This window comes from Sus scrofa, chromosome 1, assembly GCF_054392235.1.
Source record: "Sus scrofa isolate SSC_HxYL_T2T_F1_AM1 chromosome 1, Sscrofa_HxYL_maternal_Yorkshire_Landrace_v2.0, whole genome shotgun sequence".
NCBI lineage: Eukaryota > Metazoa > Chordata > Mammalia > Artiodactyla > Suidae > Sus > Sus scrofa.
This window is the reverse complement of record NC_139383.1, coordinates 151,257,374-151,278,496: the sequence shown is the minus strand read 5'-3', so window position 1 is coordinate 151,278,496 and position 21,123 is coordinate 151,257,374. Positions and strand designations below refer to the sequence as shown.

The 21,123-nt window shown below is 35.5% G+C and overlaps 1 protein-coding gene across 11 annotated transcripts in view; it reads right to left on the bottom strand.

Annotated features, from left to right (window-relative positions):
• UBE3A (ubiquitin protein ligase E3A) overlaps nt 1–21,123 on the bottom strand; it is a 100,111-nt gene that overhangs the window by 21,597 nt on the left and 57,391 nt on the right. For all 11 annotated transcript variants that reach the window (NM_001243181.3, NM_001258279.2, XM_084997436.1 and 8 more), the window contains 2 exon segments: nt 4,577–5,823; nt 11,493–11,797. In NM_001243181.3, the coding sequence (NP_001230110.2) occupies nt 4,577–5,823; nt 11,493–11,797 (1,552 nt within the window).

Below are 21,123 nucleotides of genomic sequence, written 5' to 3'. Positions count from 1 at the left end.
AATTTAAGGATGTGGGGGTGGGTAGTTCTTAAATGATTCTGAGACACCTATCTGTGAAAGAACAACCTTTATATTACATTGATTCTTAAAATTTACTTTACTGTTTTCATATTTTAACATCTCTGAAATAAGATTATAACATAAAATTGACAGCATCTCAAAGCTAAACTAGCAAAATTTTTTTCTTTTTAGTAATAACAAAGTAATAGTGTATCCTACAACCAGTGAATGGCATTTCAGGCTTGATAAAATACTGTAAAACTAGTACTTCTATTGTCATCAAAACATAGTTCCTCTAAAAACTCTAGTTAGGAAACAATTTGCTGTTCTGGTTTGAATTACATGCCACATGAAACAATGAATATACTTTTCTTTAAAAATATATATATAACTATTAATTGAAGTTACTAAATCTCTCTCCCCCTCCAAGCCAGTCTTACAATTAACTGAAAAATAAGACCCAAAAGAAAATATACTTAAGAGTGCTGTATATGTAGTCACTATTTCCCAAGACTCAGTTATAAACTGAGTAGAGCTAATGGGCTCCAAGGCTCCTTTTTAATTCTTAAAGTCTAAGACCCTATAACCTTAATTATTTAACTATTAATATTGAGCTCGCCACAAAGTTTCTCATTCCCTCTTCTCTTCCTGATCCCACTCTATAGTACAAACTTATAAGGTCACAAGAAAGTGGTCAATAGGTTTACTTTGTTTTTCAAACTGTGATATAAAAGGATGAGACTTTAAAAAGGTAAAGTAGCTCCTTTGACAATAAGATGTTAAAAATCCATCAGTACTTTTAAGAGTGCACAATGAGAGGATGACCTGAAACTACTTTTTTGTTACTGAAATACTATGATGTTATCATAATCATCTGCTATGCATATTTCCAAAAAACAGGCAAAATTTTTAATCTGCTTCCCAAGACCTATTTTGATGCCCCCCGCCTTAAACCTTTTCTCACTGTGTTAAGAAAGCAGGAAGGAAGGGAGGGAGAAAGAGGTGGGTGGAGAGGAGGGAGAAAGTTGAGTAAAATCTGTTTAGAGTGTACCTGTAAGAAGTTCCTAAGTAGTCATGATTCATCTTTATATTTCTACCACTTAGCAAAGTGCCTCACATAAAGGATTTCTGTAGTGGTAATATTGAAGTACTGATATTAAGTGAATCCTGATTTACAACAAGACAAATGATTAGCTTTGACAAATGATTTAGCTTTGACATAATTAAGCAGAACTCACTAAAAAACAATTTGTTAGCTTAATTTAAAAGCTCACAGTTGGAGTTCCCGTCATGGTACAGTAGAAACAAAATCTGACTAGGAACCATGAGGTTGTGGGTTCAATCCCTGGCCTTGCTCAGTGGGTTAAGTATCCAGCGTTGCCATGAGCTGTGGTGTAGGTCGCAGACGTGGCTCAGATCTGGCATTTCTGTGTCTATGGCTAAGCTGGCAGCTGCAGCTCCAATTCAACCCCCTAGACTGGGAACTTCCATATGCTGCACATGAGGCCCTAAAAAGCAAAAGAAAAAAGAAGAAAAGAAACATTCAATTATTGGGAGAGAAAAAAAAAAAAAAAAAAAAAAAGCTTCCTCCATCCTGATGTACCTTATCTTGTTGTCCTCATTATACAGACTGTTTTTTTTTCCCATTCATTTTTATTTACCCTAACCAGCCTACAATTTGAGAGTTGTTAACCTTAAAATTCTTAAAAGTCATTCAAAGAATATATACTAGCTAAAACTAATACAATGAATTATATCTCAATTTTTTAAAAATGACTGCTATATTTTGAACCTACGAAATAGATTAAGACATAATGGTAAAGAAATCAGACAATTTCTTATCCTTATGTGATGGGGGAAATGAGCACAAATAATAAAAAACTCAGTTAGTTAGGTCACCATGATGCACAGTTAAGTGTTGTAAAGAAAAAAACAGGATATGCTAGTGCATGTGTTTATATAGATATGTAGCTATGTATATATATATAGTATTCTACCTTAGTCTGGAGTAAAAGGAAAGACCTTCTTCATGAAGTAACATATAAACCAAGTTTGAGGCATGAACAACATTTATCCCAGACATATTAAGAAAAACCCTGGGGAGTTCCCACGTGGCACGATGTAATTAGTAGCATCTCTGCAATGCTGGGATACAGGTTTGATCCCCAGCCTGGCACAGTGGGTTAAGGATCCAGTGTTGCCACAGCTGCAGTGTAGGTCAAAAATGTGGTTCAGATATGATTCCTGGCCCCAATTCCATACACCACAGGGAAAACAACCCCTACCCTGGGAACCTCCATTTGAGATGAGTGCAGCCATATAAAGCAAATAAATAAATAAATAAATAAATAAATAAATAAATAAAAGCTCACAGTTAATTTTACCTTAACACCTGCTTAAAAAAGTCCTTACAAACCAAAATGGTTGTTTCCTCAAAATTCCACAGGATTAATTTTTAAAATAGAACAAGCACCTAAACTTTTGTTGGATCTTAGTCTGTCTTTACTGGGGTGGAGGGGATGGGAAGGGGGCAGGGAGAGAGAATAAGGGTCAACAGATTTCTGAGAAAGCAGATTAGTCAAGAGGACTATTCTTATTTTTTTGTTTTTTTGTCTTTTTGTCTTTTCTAGGGCCGCTCCCGCAGCATACGCAAGTTCCCAGGCTAGGGGTCGAATCAGAGCTGCAGCCACCGGCCTACGCCAGAGCCACAGCAACACGGGATCTGAGCCGCATCTGCTGACCTACACCACAGCTCACAGCAACGCTGAATCCTTAACCCACTGAGCAAGGCCAGGGATCAAACCTGCAACCTCATGGTTCCTAGTCAGATTCGTTAACCACTGCACCACAATGGGAACTCCATGAGGACTATTTTAAAAAAAAATCTGGATTGAATATTACAGAGTAATCTCATGGTTTTTAAAGGCCAGGTATAGGTTTTGCTGGAAACAGATGAAAATATCCCAACCCAAAAAGCCAAACATAAAATGTATAGTTTTGGGTTTGTAGCTCTGCTCCAACAATGGAAATTCATACACAGACCTCAGCATGCTTTCCATAAAGCATCATCACGTCCTTATATAATACCCCACCATTCTATGGAAACTATGAAATATAAGTTACTGGCTGCCTGATGGTCAGTTATTATGTATATTAGGTAATTAATCATTCATATAACTCAAAACTACGAAAAAAATAAATAAAAAGGGTACCATAAAGCAAGCAATGATAATTACTCTTAAGCAATCACTGCTCCATTCTGTCTCTGATGAAAAACTGCCTGAGTTGCTTTTTAATGTAGAATCTTTTTTCTACACTCTAAACACATGCGGTATTTAAAAACAAACAGTAACAAATAAGCACAGAACACAGCAACTTAAATTTCTGAGATGTCAAACAATGTCTTCTACTGGTTTACAGTCTTGCAAATTCTTAGATTTAGACAAATCCATTCTAAAACTAAGTATATTTTTAAATAAATATCATTACTTCCTAGTTATCTGTGTCATGGGTTCTCTTCCATTATTAGTACAGAAGACTGACCATATCTTAACTTTAGTTGGCATTAAATTTTACTTGAAGTTGATGAAAAAGAACTAGTATGCTGGGTATATCTAATTTATAAATATAATAAAACCTTGTGATAAAGAACCTATGATAAATGTAAATATTGGGAAAATGTGATGGACAACTGGTTTCTGTCTTCCGGCCAAGCTTACATTCTTAAATAGGGGCACTAAAATACTTATTTTCTGTGGAAGGAAGGAATGAACAAAAGCAACCCCTCTGGAGAAACAGGACTCTAAAAGGTAGTTCTTACATTTCCAGTATTCTCCCAGCTCAATTTCCTTGGATTGGGCTGATGATACAGGCAGCATTAATTACAAGACTCCTGGAATAGCTGCTGTTTTCCCAGGATGTCCAACCAACTCCAAGACCCAGCATAGTCCATATGTATATTTAAACAACACAGTTGGACTGTGCCATACAGGGACATTCTGAGTGACTCAGCTCCTGCTGAGTCTTACCAGCTACTCTTACTAACAGCACACATCATCTGCCCAGGTTACTTCATTAGCCTCATAATAATGCAACTCTCAATTGTGTATGATGGAATTTTTAGACACTACTTATTATTTTATAGTGTGGTTTTATTCTACCACTCTCCCTACTGAGACCTGACATCCATGCTTATTACTGGGAATAATAAAGCCCCCTTGTTCCTGTGCTCTGGAACATCCATGTCTCTTCTGAATGAGGAAACTTTTGGAGTTGTCAAGATTTAGAAAATTTATTGTTTTACAAAGAGACAGTGACCATTACAAAGGACAACCAATACTTTGTGAAACACTCAAAAACTTGCACAGGAACAACAAAAGTATAATACTTATACCTACAAAAAAAAAAAAAAAAAAAAAGAGAAATCCACGTGTCCCTATGCTGTATTATCACATACATAATTCCCCCCCCCCCGCCAAAATGTCACTTATAAAATGAATTCACTAAACCATATCACAGTCTCCCCATGCTTAGATATCTGATCTGGTACTAATTTTTAAACTGCAGTGCGACTTACCCGGACAAGAGCATCATCTATGATATGGTCACGTCTGACTTTGAGTCTCAAATATGGATTCAACTGCTGTCCTTGAACTAAGCTGTAGAGAACAGTGATTCTTCGTTCACTGTACATACGAATTCTATTGTCATAATATAATCCCAAATTCTTTGTGACAGCATTCAATATAAAGGGACATGTCATAAATGAGAATTTGTTCTCTGTTTCTACTTTGAAAAAAGTATAATCTTTATCCATTTCTAGAACATCATTCAGTGGTTCATTAATAAACTCTTCAAAAGGGATAAGTGGTTTTCGACAATCCAGAGTTTTAACACCAAGTTCAGTTTCCAGTGGGTCCACTCGAGGACCTTTCTTGTTCCTTCTTTCTTCTCCCAATAGCTCCTGAAGCGTCAATTCACTGGACTCAGGAATGGGCTCCTCATCATCTTCTTCATTATGATTTGTGTCTACTTCCCCTCCCACTACATTTGCATAGTAAACCATTTTCAAGCACTTGGAAGCAGCAACAATAGCATCATCATCATTTACTAGATTTCGATTGTTGAAGTCAGTGCTTATGACTTTGTATGTAATAAGTTGCTGAAACGTTTCCATCATTCTCCGGATCTGGTCTGCATTGTATTTAGACCACAGTCTAACCAGTTTTCCTTGGGCAGCGAGGGGTAGCTTACTCATTGCTTTGCAAAATAAGGGCAAAGCCATTTCCAGATATTCAGGGCTGTGGAGATTTCTATTCTCCATAACGATAATGAATAAATTCAGATAATTAGGATCTCGGGAGTATACATTGTGATACGTCAAGTCACATTCCACATTAGGTGACAAATATACAAGTGCGTTGAGAAATGCAGTTTCTATTTTTTCATTAGAGAGCAATCTGATGTAGACCCGTCTAATGGCCTCAATATCCACAGACACATCATCAGGGCCTAATTTTTGTAAGTTGTTATCTCCTTGTGAGCCATCACTTATCCTTGAGGAAGATGCTTCTGAATCTTCTTCCATAGCTGCAGCAGAACATGCAGCCTTTTCCTTTTCATCTTCATCTTTGTCTTCATCCTTTCCTTGAAGAGATTTCAATTCTTCCTTGGTGTGCTGTTTGACTTTTCGAAAGCTCTGAACCAATGCCTCAGCACTTGAAAAAACTCTTCCAATAACACGAATTAAAGGGGAATAATCCTCTCTCTCTCTACATAATTCAAGAATTTCATATACTGTCTCCTCTGTTAGGTAAGTCACATCTAGAAAATTAGAAAAAAGAGAACATTTATTTTCATTTTATATATATATATATTTTTCTTTCTTTTAATAAGTTCTAGTGAAAAATAAAATAGCCAAACATTTTGCACTCAATACCATTTATGATTTATAATTCCTTTTAAAAAGTATCTAATACTTTATTAGGTTCAACAAGCAAAATATGCTTACCTATTTTTTCAATGAACTACTAATAGTAAAAGCATTATACATTCTTTCATATTCTTTAAGTAATAGCTTTTAATGAGCTCAAACTCTCTTCACAATCATGCTACACAGTAACATGCAGCTTTAACTGTAAATATGAACTGATATCATGTGTTGATTCATCACAATATACCTCTTACAACCTAGCTTTACAGCAGAATCACTATTATTCTTCTGAGAGGTTTCTTTCTTATTTCACTATGTTTTCAAAAAACTAGAAAGGCAAAGTTCTAAGAAAGGTTTCTTCAGCATCATCTTTCAGACCAGCTCTTGTACTAAAATCAAACTAGTTCCCTTTTGAGTCTTTTTAGTTTTTTCCAGGTTGGCCATTCTTTGGGTGATCGAAAAGAATTAATATGCCATTTCCCATAAGCTTTGAAGTTGACAGACACTGCTATCTGCATCCAGTTATCGGGTTGGAACAAATCTTACACAGCAACAGGAAATAGTTACAGGGCAATAAAGAAAAAAATAAAGTGGTTAGAAGGCAATTTATGAGCAGATAAGGAAAACAGATTACTAAGTAGGCCCCATCCTCCCTAGGCATAGAGTTGGACATATTCTCCAGCCTTCCCAACTTTTTGAGATTAAGCACTACTGTCTCCTTCTGGATAATGGGATGATGCCCCCGGGATAGTTCTGAAAATTGTGTGTTGAAAATAACAGTGCCATTACAGCTGGATCACTGAATGACTACATGAAACAGAACTCTGCCAATCTAGAAGATTATGGCTATTAGATAAACTAGAAATAAATTTCCACTGTTTCTAAAAACTAGTGTTCTTTCTAGGGTCTACCTAATATTGCAGTCTAGCTGATTCTCAGGAGTATAGAAGCCTTTCACTTTCCCATCTTGCCTTCAGAGTCTTTTAATATACAAGTAATGACCATCTCTCCCCAAGAGATGATATATTACCAGTTTTTGCAGCTCGTAGTATTTAAATCCATGGGATTTTTATTATGATTTTCTATTATATCCATTCTTCCCCATAAAGTAGTAACACCATACAAAGCAAAAATGACAGGAGGCAAAGAAAGGCCAGACCGAATATCAATTTATTTTACATTTTCAGAGTTAAAGTCATGCTAACAAGCTGTAATTCTGATGAAATCACAGAAGAAACAAAGGAGAGAACACTTCAAAGATTTTTTAAGGTAAAAATCTCTAGAGCCATGGATGACTTGCTGCAAGGGTGAGTTTGCTGCCCTTTGCTGGGATTCATCCTACTTTCCCTTAACATCTATCTTTAAAGACAGTGGCTCAGGCCTCCATTATCAGCTTTTGCCATTAGATTGCTTTTATATATCTGCCACTATTCCCTTTCAGACGCACCTATGGCTCTCATTCTCTTTAACAATGAAAGCTAAATCTGTAATGTATACTCCCTTGAAAGAAATCTTTAAAGAGTGAGTTTGGAGTTTCTGGAACACATGAGAACTTAAGGGAAGTGCCACTAGATGGATGAATACATTACAAAAACAAAAACTCAATGTGTTCCCTCTCTTACACTTTTCTTACTCGAGAAGAAAATACAAGCACACACATAAAAACGAATTTAACATGTTTTCTAAAACTCCTCAAATGTTTATGTTGTGCAGTTTAATTTAAGCCTTCATAATGTTTGACTTTTTCAAAGAAGGCACTGACTACAGTAACTAAAAATGAAAAAAATGTACAACATTCAAACTCAAAGAGTAGTACATCCCAACGGGCAATTTGTAGATCAGACAACTTATATCATAAAACTACTGGGCACTTACTGAGTTTCAAATTTAAAAAGAAGAAAAAAACCAACAATTAGAAAATTAAAATTAGCTTAGCTATATAATGCACTCACTCTCACGATCTATTATCAAAAAAATCCTGAAAACAAAAAACCCCACCCTGCATTCTCTCACTAAGACTATGTAATTACAAAATTCACCTACCAAAGCTGAGAAATATACCTCAATAACACTATTTTTTCTGTTATGACTTGCATGAATATCAGATAACTGTGAATAAAATACAATGTTTTTAACAGTCAATAATTTATTGCATATAATAAACAAATGATTGCATTTTAAATGAAAATAGAGAAAAAACATTTCAATCCTTTAAGTCAAATAACTTCATTAATAAAAGGAGTAAGTGAAAATAGCTTTTAAATAGTAGATAATCAAATTTCACTTTACAAATCAATTCTAATAGCAAAGGGAAGAATAAATGTACTAGGCAGAAATAATTCCTAATCTGAATGATCCATGTATTTGTGTGTGTATATGTTTTTTTGTGATCCTAATGACTATAAAGCATGTTTGGTATTACTCAAAGTACCCAAATGTTTGACAGGTTAAGACTAACCAATTACTAAAAGAACACAAATACCTCTACCAACCAACCACATGACCTCATTCCCAACAGAAAGGGGTCTATGTCTATGTTCAATGTTTTTGTGTCCTGAGTCACACCAGTTTAGTTTGCATAGCTATGTCAACTTTAATTTTCTGTTGTGATTACCTCTAACTCCAAAAGAAGTGCTAATATCATTCCATACCTGACATGTGAGGCTCTGAAACTGCTCTCTTCCCTACAGCTCTCTAATATTTCTGGGCAGACACTTGAAGTTAGCTAACTCCAAATCTATTCACCACCTTTACCCTGATGTGTTGTTATGATAGAAACTATGAAAATTGAACACTAGTATTCCAATCTTCACGTACACTTGGGGCACAGCATGCGACAGAGGTCTGCCAGTGACCTAAGTGGAAGTCTACTGGTGGACTTCTAAGAGTTTACTGTCCTGCTAAATGAGGCAAACATGACTAACTTATACTCTGAGTAGAAAAAAACAAAACAAAACTATTTTTATTAGCAGATATACAAAATACACTAGTATCATCACTTTCAAATTATCCAAAGACTATACAGATCTCTACAAATTATAAAACTGTCCTTCAAATTAAAAAAAAAAAGGATATACAGATATTTTGAGACCACTTTTCATAAGGTACTACGATACAGACTAATAAAAACTATCAAACTATGGAAGAAATACAAATGCTGTGTCCCAAAGAATTCTGTTGTTTTGAATAAACTATTCAGGTATGTTATTTTTCAGGAAGGAGAACAAATGATACATTTTTGTACTAACTTTAAGATTATATTGGTCAAACAGTATTACTAACAAAAATATTAATCTACCACATTAATCAAGTGTGATGTAACTGTCATCAAATACTTAATCAGAGGATAATTTACCATCAAATAAGTAATCCTATCTTCATTGTGACAAATGGATTCTTAACTGTACAACATATATAATATAAATTTCTTAATATGATTTCTACCTTCCCTTTAATATTTGCTTCATATTGAAAGACAACAGAAAATGCAAGTGGTCAATGAACAGCTTCTAAAAGCTGAAGTGCAAAAATACCAGATTTTATCACACCACAAATCTACTCTTTGGTCTTTGCTACTGGATTGTCAACACTGTCTTTTATGGCCCTAACTCTTTAAGAACAAATCCTCAGGCTTGTTCTTTTAAGGATATACAGGCATCTTCTGCTAAACATCAGTAATCTTTTCCAAAAAAGTGTGAAAACTGCTAACTGGGAGCTTATTTCCCATTATTTTAATTGGAAAAAAATTATAATACTTTTTTAAAAAAACAATGCAAAGGTGAAAAAAAAAAAAAAACCCTTATCTAACTTCCTAAAGTGTAACCAATACACAGTTAAAATTTATCATTTATAACTATCCGGTTCGGATGTAAAACACTCTGCTTCCTAACCATCAATTTATAAAGCTGTTAACAGAGTTGGTTTGCATACATAACATGGCTTATCTTAGAAATATCAACATTTTAGACCCACACACCCTTTGACATGTCATGCTCCTCAGAACATCTTCAAGTGATTTTGACATTCTACTAATTATATATAAAATGTGCACTTTATCCACATAGTGTACTTTTATGTGTACTTTATTCACATAGCGTGGTTTTTTTTTTTTTGAAATGTTAAACTGAGTTTTATAGACATAAGTACAACTTAGTTAAAAAAACACTGCATTTAGAGTACAAACATTCATAACATTTGGGTATCAATAAAAAGTTGCTCTACTGAGAAAACAATAAACATTTTTGTATGATATACCTGTATACTTTGTGATATAGGTGTATCTGAAAAATAACTTACAAATTTATACACAATTTCCTTTGCAAAAACAGAGTTTGTGGTGGACTATTCAACACATGAAACTGTATAATGAGAGCTAACAAATATAATTAACATTCAAAATAAAAGTACTAATGCAGTTTTATAATTCCTACTAGAAATATACTATTGTAAATACAGAATATTACAGGCAAAATAGGGTGGGGAAGAGTGTAGATACTGGAATAACTATAATCAACTGCTAAATTATACAGACTTAAGCTAAAACAGTACACAAAGACTGGGCATAATCACTCAGTAAGTACCTGTAAGATGAAGCACATAGCCAAAATCAAGGTGGGTACATCCATCCTGTACTATAACCCCTAATGGCTTGCTGCATTCAACTGTGCCAAGACAGACATGCTGTTCTGGTAGTGTACACTTGCTGGGGAAACGTGTGTATATTGGAGTCAATGCAACTCCCACAGTACACATACTGACAGTGTTCACTTATTTATCCACTATGTGAGCAAATTTATGAAATAAAAATACACATTTTAATTCAATAAAGCTGTAGAAAGTATGAAAACAACTTTATTGTGGAAACTTGTAGAAGATGTAACATAATTCCATTTCACTACTTTAAACTTGATTCAAATGATGTTACCTTTTCAGGTGTTCTCTAACTTATATATATGCCCTACACGAAAAGCTTCCTCTTTTAAAATATGATTACTTCTGGTAGGGGTGTCAGTAATGATTCTTGGCAGTATGAGTGTGCCAAATGCCTGGGAGAAGATGAGCAGGATATGGGAAGAGAACATTAGAGGAAAAAACTGAATTGTTTCTCAGGTAACTATTACAACATTTTGCCTTGCCTTCAGAAATACAAAAAGATCACCAATTCCTCTTTTTGTTTCTTTCACCACATAGTACTTGGGTTCCAAAATGCATGCCAGATATTTAGTGCAGCTATTCTAAAATTTAATAGACTTTGTGGCCTATTTTAGGTGATTACCTACCCTTCACTATATTTAAATATTTAAAAATACTTAAAAGTTCCAATCAATCCAGTAACAAAAGAACTTTTGGGAATATAACCTGCTTCTATTTAGAGATGATCAGAACAGTAAAATATAGTTAAATCATTAACTCAGTTATTAATTCTGCCCTTTACCATAAAAAAAAAAAAAATTGATTCCATTATACTACCATGCCCTAAGGTCACATAATTAGACAAAATAAGCAAAAGAACAACACTTGACAAATTTTTTAATTCTCAATTAAAAACAGAACATCTTACCTTTAAAATCATCTCTTGCTCCTTGTCCTTTCTTCCTGTTCATTTTTATGTCAGAGCAGTTGTTAGGGGCACCTTTAGAGTTTTCAAGGTAAGCTGAGCTTGCTCCTTTCTTGGAGGGATGAGGATCACAGAGTTTTGCATTAATCTTATAAAGCTCAAGGGCTTTAATAGCTGCTGCATTGTTATCCATACGACGAAAAGTTGGACAGGAAGCACAAAACTCATTCGTGCAGGCCTCATTTCCACAGCCTTCAGTTAACTGGTGGTAGTAGCGTTCTATTAGATGCTTTGCAGCTGCTCGCTTCCTGTACCAAACATTCAAACAAGCACAGTGATTAGTACAGCTCTCAGATACAAAGCTCCAAAGATCATTAGCAAGGCCAAAGTTAGTCAGGCACTGAAGTAATAAACTTGCATATTAAGATGAGGTGTAGAAAATGGAGATTCACTATTTACATAAAACTTTTTTAACTGGTGAAATATTTGACAGTTATTTCCTAAGATATTATGATAAAGAATAACAATGCTTCTCAAAATCACTGTTTTAGTATGCTTTTCTCTGGACTTTAAAAAGGGGAGAGGGGTTTGTTTGATGTTCTTTGTTAAGCATAACAACTAAAAATCACAAGTTTTACAGCTAAAATTTTTGATATTTTATCACTTTAAAAACCAACATTAAAAAAGAGTCTACTGAAAATGTAAATCCAGCTTTCCTTTATATAATCAACATTTTGTTTCAATAGTCTGTAAATACTTGATTTATAGTTAACACAGAATCTCTGTATGGACCAAAAAAGGGTCCCTACCAATTATCTAAATACGGGGGATTTAAAAAGAAATTATAAGTAAAATATCAAAGCTTATGTTATACTGCAAGAAAGTGGCTCAAAACATACAATCTTGAACTCAAAAGAAGTTCCTCATTACTACCATGGCATTGAACATGGAATATTTTAAATATTTAGAGCAAAATCTTATATTCCTCTTGCTTTGTGAACTTAAAAGTATGTGGATTAATGTTCTATTATGGCTTCTCTATCAGAGCTGGCAAGGATACTAAACAAGGGATTATATCATCAAGCAAGAAGCTGGACTACACCATCTCAAATATATATTCAGCTCTTAAGATCTATACTTCCACTACTGATATGAGAGTATAACGAGTAATCTATTAGACCCAAAAAAAACCCGTAATTCATAACTATTCCTTTCGGTTTCAAATATGTATATAGGAATAAAAACTACAAATAATTAAAGCTAATTTAAAAGTAATTAACCCAATTTAATTCTTAAAATGTCCCTACAATTATCTGACAAACATGTAGGACTAAATGGCAAATGGCATTAGAGTTTACATCTTGTTAATCGTGAGATACATCTTGTTAATCATGAGAAACTGAACAAGAAGACAAATAATAAATAGACACTAATAAGTCCAACTTTGTCTCAAAAGTAGGACTTTGTCTCTAAACTACCAAGGGCAAGTGACAAACATTAATAACTCAAACACATTCAGTTCATTCTGTTGCTCTGTTTTTCAGATGTACTTGCAAATTTACCACTCATTGCATGCAAATAGAAAAAAGAAAACCCACTAAACGCACTTAGAAACTGCATGAACATGATTTGAGATATTTTATTATATGTAACTATAAACAACTCTACTTCTGAAAATTAAAATACACCATTCCAGGTATATCATTGTGCAAATTATTAAAAATGTGACATGTAAAGAAAGAGAAATATAGACTCTAAAAGATTTATACCATATTCTTCCAAAATGCAATAGCTTTGCCTAGGGAGAATATATTTCCTTTCGGAAGAAAAATAATGAACATGTATCAAAAGTCTCAAAAATTAATCAGAGGACAAACCATATAAACCAGAGAGTCCATTTTTGGGAAATAACAGGAATATTTGCTAAAATGTGCTGTTTCTATAAAATCTCAGAAAAAAACTGACATGTCCAACAATAGATAACTAAAATAAACTGATCACCATTCACATAATGGAATAAAAATTATCAAGATCTGAACTTGGCATAGATCATTAATTGATCTCTTAATTGGAAAAGTCAGTTAAAAAGTAGTGAATACAGCACAAGGCATTTTTATTTCAAAGTGTTAAAAAATGTCAGTGGTCTTAAAATTTCATATACATGATTTGAATGGTCTCAACATTTACTAAACTGTCTATATGATTTTTGTAAAGATTAATTTCAAAAATTAAAATACCAAAACACTCTTTCTTAATAAGAATGTCAGGTTTTGTCCTAAAAACACCAAAAAATCTCAGTAATGCATAATATGAATGTAATGCATAAAGAACTGTGAACAGTAAAAGAGGAATAGACTGAAAAATTAGAACACCGGCTTTAAGCCTCAAAGTAGCTGTACTATCTGTACAAGTAATTCTCTGGGCCTCAGTTTCTCATCTTTAAGACTCCTTTCAATTCCAAATCTGTAACAGAAAGATGAGCAAGGAACCAGCATTTGTTGAATGCCTGCTAACATACTGGACACAGTGTTAGGCACTGTGACATGGGTTATCTCATTTGAATCCCATGACTTTGAGGATTATCATCAGTCCACAGCCAGAAAAGAAGACAGAATGGAGTCAAATCACATATTCAAGGTCACACAAAGGAAAGTGCATAACTAGGATGAGAATAGGAGTCTCGAGGTCTTCTGGCTTCAGAATCTAAGTTGTTTACACTATACTGTCTTATAGAAGGTGACACATTTCAAAATAATTAACAATAGTGGTACAAAAAACTTGTATGTTAGAATATCCCAGAAATACTGTGAAAAAATTAAAATACTACCTGAAAAATCATAATCTGAATTTCATATTTATGAATATTTGGCATCACACAAGAATACAAGTTTCTTGAAGAACAGGTACCACTAAATTCTGTAAATTTAATATAACTATAATTTGTTAAGGACTGACATGCTAGGTACTTTACAGAGGTTCTCACTTTAGAAGGCAGTAAACCCTAGAAGTTAAAACTCTGAGGCCAGACTGCCCAAGTTCACTCACTGCCTCAGTCACTTAATAACTTATGTGTAACCTTGAACGACTTTACCTAGCCTTCCCATATTTCAATTTCCTCATCTTAAAAATGATGATGTACATAAGAATTAATATGGCTGTGAGAGAATTCAATGAGTTAAAGTGCTCAGAACACTGCATGGCACAAAGTAAGCACCACATGTTAGCTACTGTTGTTACCAAACTCACAAATCTATGAATTAGTGCTATTTAACTTTCTTTATTCTGCTGATGCTCAGATCAATTACATAACAAGTCCCATATCTAATAAGAGATTGGACCCAAGTTTGACTTTGAAACTTGGGCTTTTAAAACCACTAAGACAGATTTAATAAGAATAGGTTTCTACATTTGATCTGCTTCTCTGCCCCAAGACACAGAAATAGCAGCTAGACTGAGAGACAGGACTAAAAGGAAGCCAGGACTGAAAGGCGAACCTCCATGTCATCAGTGGAATCAACACCACCAAGCATTTTTCTACTCTCCTCACTCTGGTGACACCCTGTGTACAGATTAATAATCTGTGTGCAGATTATTCTGTATCTCCATCTAATTTAGAGCATATTAAAAAAGGCTTGAAGTTGGGAAAGTGTACACTAATAATGACATTTTGGTACATAACTTGTACAAGATTAATCCCTATACATTAAGAGTCGCCAAATCATAGCTCATGGACCAAATCTCATGTGCCACCTGTTTCTTATAGCTTGCAAGCTAAGAATGGTTTCTGCAACTTAAAATAGTTGAAAAAGTCCATAAGAGAATATTTTGTGACATATAGAAATTACATGGGAAATTCACATTTCAGCATCCAAAAAGTTTTAGCAGAACATAGTTAACCTCATTTATTTACATACTATCACTGTTTTCACACTACAACAGCAGAGTGGAACAGTTTTAACAGAGACTGTATAGCCTGCAGAGCCTAAAATAAATACCACCTGGCCTTTACAGAAAAAACTTCCCAACTCTTAATTTAGAGACTGTACACTCTACCCTCCAGTGACACTTCCATTCAATCACATGGTCTTCTCACTCTTTCTTTTCCCTCAGCAAATCAATGCAGTGAAATCGTAACTTTTCCCAAGTATGATTAGAAAGCGAAAGAGAGGACAGAGGGAAAAAGAAAGGTAAAGAAGAAAAAAGGAGGAGAGAAAACAGAGGGAAAAAAATGAGATAGAAAAAAGGAAAGAAATGAAGAGAGGCCTTTTCCTGATTGTGTCCCTTAGTGACACCTTATTTGTCATTCAAAACCGCAAGAAAAGAAGCAATGGCTTACTTTCTGTAATTTCCTCACATTTCACTGACTTTTCTTCTATGCAAAAAAGAAAAAAATTACTTTATAATATCTTGATTTTTTCATAAAATGATGTTTTTCTTATCAGATCAAGTCAAATGAGACCTAGTGAGAGAGTGCTCTTGAGATTACTTACACATTTAAAACAGACAATACTGTCCACTGAATTCTTTTATTTCTATGACTGAATCAGTGAGACAGTCCTACAAACAAATGTTCTACGGAATAAACCATATACAGAGGGCCAGAGTTACTCTAGAAAACTTGGCAGAAATCTTTTTAAAAATGGTTTCACCTTAGAGGGTAGTATGCTTAGGTCAGCAATTAACTCTGCGGTACATGGGGGAGAAAAAGATGGATTAATGAACAGAAGGTTGAATATGCGATAAAGCAAAATCACTAAAGGTAGAATCTAAATGACAGGCATACAGTATCAATGTGAAATTCTTTCAATTTACCTGCATGTTTGGAAGTTTTCCAAATAAAACCCTGGCAGAAAATACTCTTACCATATTGCAGATTCTTAGGGAACATATCAAAAGGCAGAAGAAATGGTTTCAGTAATTCCCATGAGGCACAATGGGATTGGTGATGTCTCTGGAATACTGGGATGCAGGTTTGATCCCCAGCCTACCACACCAGGTTAAGGATCCAGCATTGCTATAGATGCAGCATAGAGTGCAACTGTGGTTTGGATCTGATCCCTGGTCTGGGAACTCCATATGCCATGGGGTTGCCAAAAAGGGAAAAAGGGGGAAAAAAAGAAGTAGTTTCAGCTCTCAGTGGCAGAAAAAGGAAAACCACTGTCAACATCAAAGGCACTATCACCACACTTGCTGACTTTAAATCTGTTTATGGAACAGTCTAGCACTTAACAAAAAATAAAAACAAACAACAAAATTCTATAATAATAATGATTTTAAAAAAGTTACACACTGACATATTGTGTGCAGCAACTAAATCTGCCTGTCAAAAAAACATACTAGGGGGGAGTTCCCGTCATGGCGCAGTGGTTAACGAATCTGACTAGGAACCATGAGGCAGGTTCGATCCCTGGCCTTGCTCAGTGGGTTAAGGATCCAGCGTTGACGTGAGCTGTGGTGTAGGTCACAGACACGGCTCAGATCCCATGTTGCTGTGGCTCTGGCGTAGGCCGGTGGCTACAGCTCCAATTAGACCCCTTAGCCTGGGAATCTCCATATGCCACAGGAGCAGCCCTAGAAAAGGCAAAAAGACAAAAAAAACAAAAAAAACAAAAAAAAAACCAAACATACTAGGGAAGAAGGCTTAATGTTCCTATATGAATGGCAAACCACTGGAGTTATAACTACCAAAACAGCCCAAAATATAAGAGATGGAAATTGAAAAGGATCTTAGGTTGAATTTAATAGGCAATTAGAAAATAAACAATGAATACAAGAAAAAAGGAGATTAAGACATAGAAGCAGGACCTGTCAGAAAGTGAAGATATATCCAAACAATGAACAAACAAGATTGGAGTTAGAATTAAAAATGACAGAACTTATAAGGAATTGTAACTGTGACATGCAACAGAGAAACTACTAGTGGGCCAAGCACAGAATAATGAAAGAAGATAAAAAGGCAAAGATCAAAAGGACATATGAATGTTAAGTAGAAGGGCTTTAATTGAAAATGAAGTCAGGGAGCTCCCGTCGTGGAGCAGTGGTTAACAGATGCAGCTCAGATCCTGTGTTGCTGTGGCTCTGGCGTAGGCTGGCGGCTACAGCTCCAATTCGACCCGTAGCCTGGGAACCTCCATATGCCATAGGAAGTGGCCCTATAAAAGGCAAAAAGACAAGAAAAAAAAAAAAAAAAATGATGTCAAAGAAAAATGTGAGAATCAAGAAGACAAAGATAAAACAGAAAGGGCTCACGGCTTGTATAAACAGTCTACAAAGTTAATAATCACTGCTTACGAGTCTCAAAGTAAGTGGAATAGCTTTGTTCCTTCTAAGATGCTGTCTTTGTAAATACTCTGCCCCATTCCCCAAAGTGTTATTTAACATAAAAAATTTTTTAAGAATGACCAATGGGAGTTCCCACTGTGGCTCAGCAGAAGCAAATATGACTAGCATTCATGAGAACTAAGGTTCGATCCCAGACCTCATTTAGTGGATTATCCGGCATTGCCGTGAGCTGTGGTGTAGGTCGCAGATGGGGCTCAGATCCCACGTTGCTATGGCTGTGGTGTAGGCTGGTAACTGTAGCTCCCATTCCACCCCTAGCCTGGGACCTCCATATGCTGCAGGTGAGGCCCTAAAATAAAAAAGTCAAAAAAAAAAAAAAAAAAAAAAAAGACTAATGGTATCCTAGATAGTATTAGGCCTTATAGATATAAATCGGACAAAGAAAAATTGTGACACAGCTACAATAAGGCCTGTTACAATGGAATTGAGTGAATTATTAGATTATTTCGACTATAAACTATTACCATGATCCTACAGAATAAGATATAGTTTTCACAAAAGAAAGTTTTATTTAAGAAAAGTTGGGGAGTTCCCGTCATGGCGCAGTAGTTAACGAATCCGACTAGGAACCATGAGGTTGCGGGTTCGATCCCTGCCCTTGCTCAGTGGGTTAAAGATCCGGCGTTGCCGTGAGCTGTGGTGTAGGTTGCAGACGCGGCTCGGATCCCGCGTTGCTGTGGCTCTGGCGTAGGCCGGTGGCTACAGCTCCGATTAGACCCCTAGCCTGGGAACCTCCATATGCCGCAGAAGCGGCCCAAAGAAATAGCAAAAAGCCAAAAAAAAAAAAAAAAAAAGTTGTCAAAATTTTTATCAAAGTTGTCAAATTTTTATCTAGTTGATATTTGATACAAATATCATTTGCTTCAACTGCTTCCCCAAGTTGGCACAGTTCACAACAGCGATGAAAAGTCCAACTTACAGAGTCTCCCTTGGGAACAAAAGAAGAGAGAAGAATTATGTCTGACATTATAGTTTTCTGAGGGAACTGCCCAAGGGACAAGTTTCTGTCTTGCCTCAGAGAACTGATGGAACTAGCATATGCTGGATGGGTAGGGGCTACAGAAATAAAACACAGTTCCCTGGCTTGCTATAGCTCCAAAGAACCTCAAGTGCTACAGAAAGACACAAGAGACAGCAAAATACTGTATTTATTATAAGCTATTAAAAAAGAAAAGAATAGGAGTTCCCATCGTGGCGCAGTGGTTAACGAATCCGACTAGGAACGATGAGGTTGCGGGTTCGATCCCTGGCCTTGCTCAGTGGGTTAAGGATCCAGTGTTGCCGTGAGCTGTGGTGTAGGTCGCAGACACGGCTCAGATCCCGCGTTGCTGTGGCTCTGGCATAGGCTGGTGGCTACGGCTGCAATTAGACCACTAGCCTGGGAATCTCCATATGCCGTGACAGCGGCCCTAGAAAAGGCAAAAAGACAAAAATAAAATAAAATAAAATAAAAAAGAAACAAATAAATCTCTTCAATTGGGAAATTACAAGCACAGGTCTAGAGAAGATGCCCCTAAAAGGTTCTAGAGGTACCAAGAATCTCTAGTTAGGATGAATGATAGTGATCTTCACATCTACAAAGGCAGTCGATAAAGATACAAATCTTCTTGAGAGAAGCTGTTTTCCAAATGCAAAATTCACTAAAACCAACAAAAAAACAAGGTCCATAAAAAATACAGATAATCATGGCCCAGTCAAGTGAACAAAATAAGGTCTAGAAAATGACCTTAAAGAAACAGAGAGCTATGAATTATGTGACAAAAAATTCAGCATAATTGACTTAAGGATACTCAATGTACTACAACAGAACACAAAGAGAAAATGAGATGAAATCGTGATGCATGAACAAAATGAAAAGATCAAAAATAAGACATAAAACAAGAACCAAATGCTAGTTTGGACTCTGTGCTTACACCACTGTGACCCGGGGTTCAATCTCTGATCTGGGAACTGAGATTCCCCCATCAAGCCGTGGCCAAAACAAAACAAAACACAACACAAAACTTCTAGAGTTGAAGAATACAAGGACAAATGAAAAATTCACAAGAAGGGATCAACAGCAGATCTGATCAAGCAGAAAAGAAACAATGAACTTAATGGGTGAATCAATGAACTTTGTAATTCTTCAGTCAGAGGGGAAAAAAGTGAAATAAGCCTTAAGGATATAATGGATATCATCAAGCTAACCAATATATGCACTAGGGGAATATCAGCAGAAGAGAGAACAAGGTAGACAGCTGATTTGAAAAAACAATGACCAAATGCTTCCCAAATCTGAGGAAGAAAGCAAATATCTAATTTTAAGAAGCTCAAAGGACTCTAACTGGGATGAACCCAAAGAGGCTCACACTGACATGCATTAAAATCAAGCTGTACAAATCTTGAAAGCAAAAGGTAAACAATTGGTCATGTACAAGGAAGATACTAGAATGATAGCATATTTGGAGTTCCCCTTGTAGTGCAGAGGAAATGAATGTGACTAGTATCCATGAGGGTACAGGTTTGTACCCTGGCCCCACTCAGGTGGTCAGGGATCCAGCACTGCCGTGAGCTATGGTATAGGTTGTAGATGTGGTTTGGATCCGGCGTTACTATGGCTGTGGCGTAGGCTGGCAGCTGTAGCTCCAATTCAACCCTTAGCTTGGGAACTTCCAAATGCTGTGGGTGCAGCCCTTTAAAAAAAGGAATTACAGCATATTTTTCAGCAGAAACCCTGCAGGCCAGAAAGGACTGGGATGACATATTCACAGTGCTGAAAAAAATAACTTACACCCAAAAACACTTATCTGGCAAAACTGACTTTTAAATTCCCCTAAAATGAAGGAGAAATAAAGACCTCCAAGCATGAACAAAGGCTGAGGTAGACCCTCACCATTAAACCTGTCTTACAAGAAATGGAAAAGGGAGTCCTACAACTAACTTGAAACAAAAGGACACAAAACACAACAGCATATGAAAATGTAAAGCTCTCTGATAAAGGTAAATTTACAGAATACAGAATCATATAATAATGTAACGGTGGTGAGTAAATCACTTTTAATTCAAGCAGAGATTTAAAAGATATAAACATTTTTAAAAACTCAACTATGTTAATGGATACAAGACATAAAGAAGTATGATTTGTGTCATCAATAATAAAAAGGAAAATACACAAATAAGTGAAATTTTTGTAAGCAATTGAAATTGTTATCAGTTTAAAATATATCAATACAATTATAAGATTTTTATGTAATTCCTATGATAACCACAAAGAAAATACTTATAGAAGATGCACAAGGAGTTCCTGTCATGG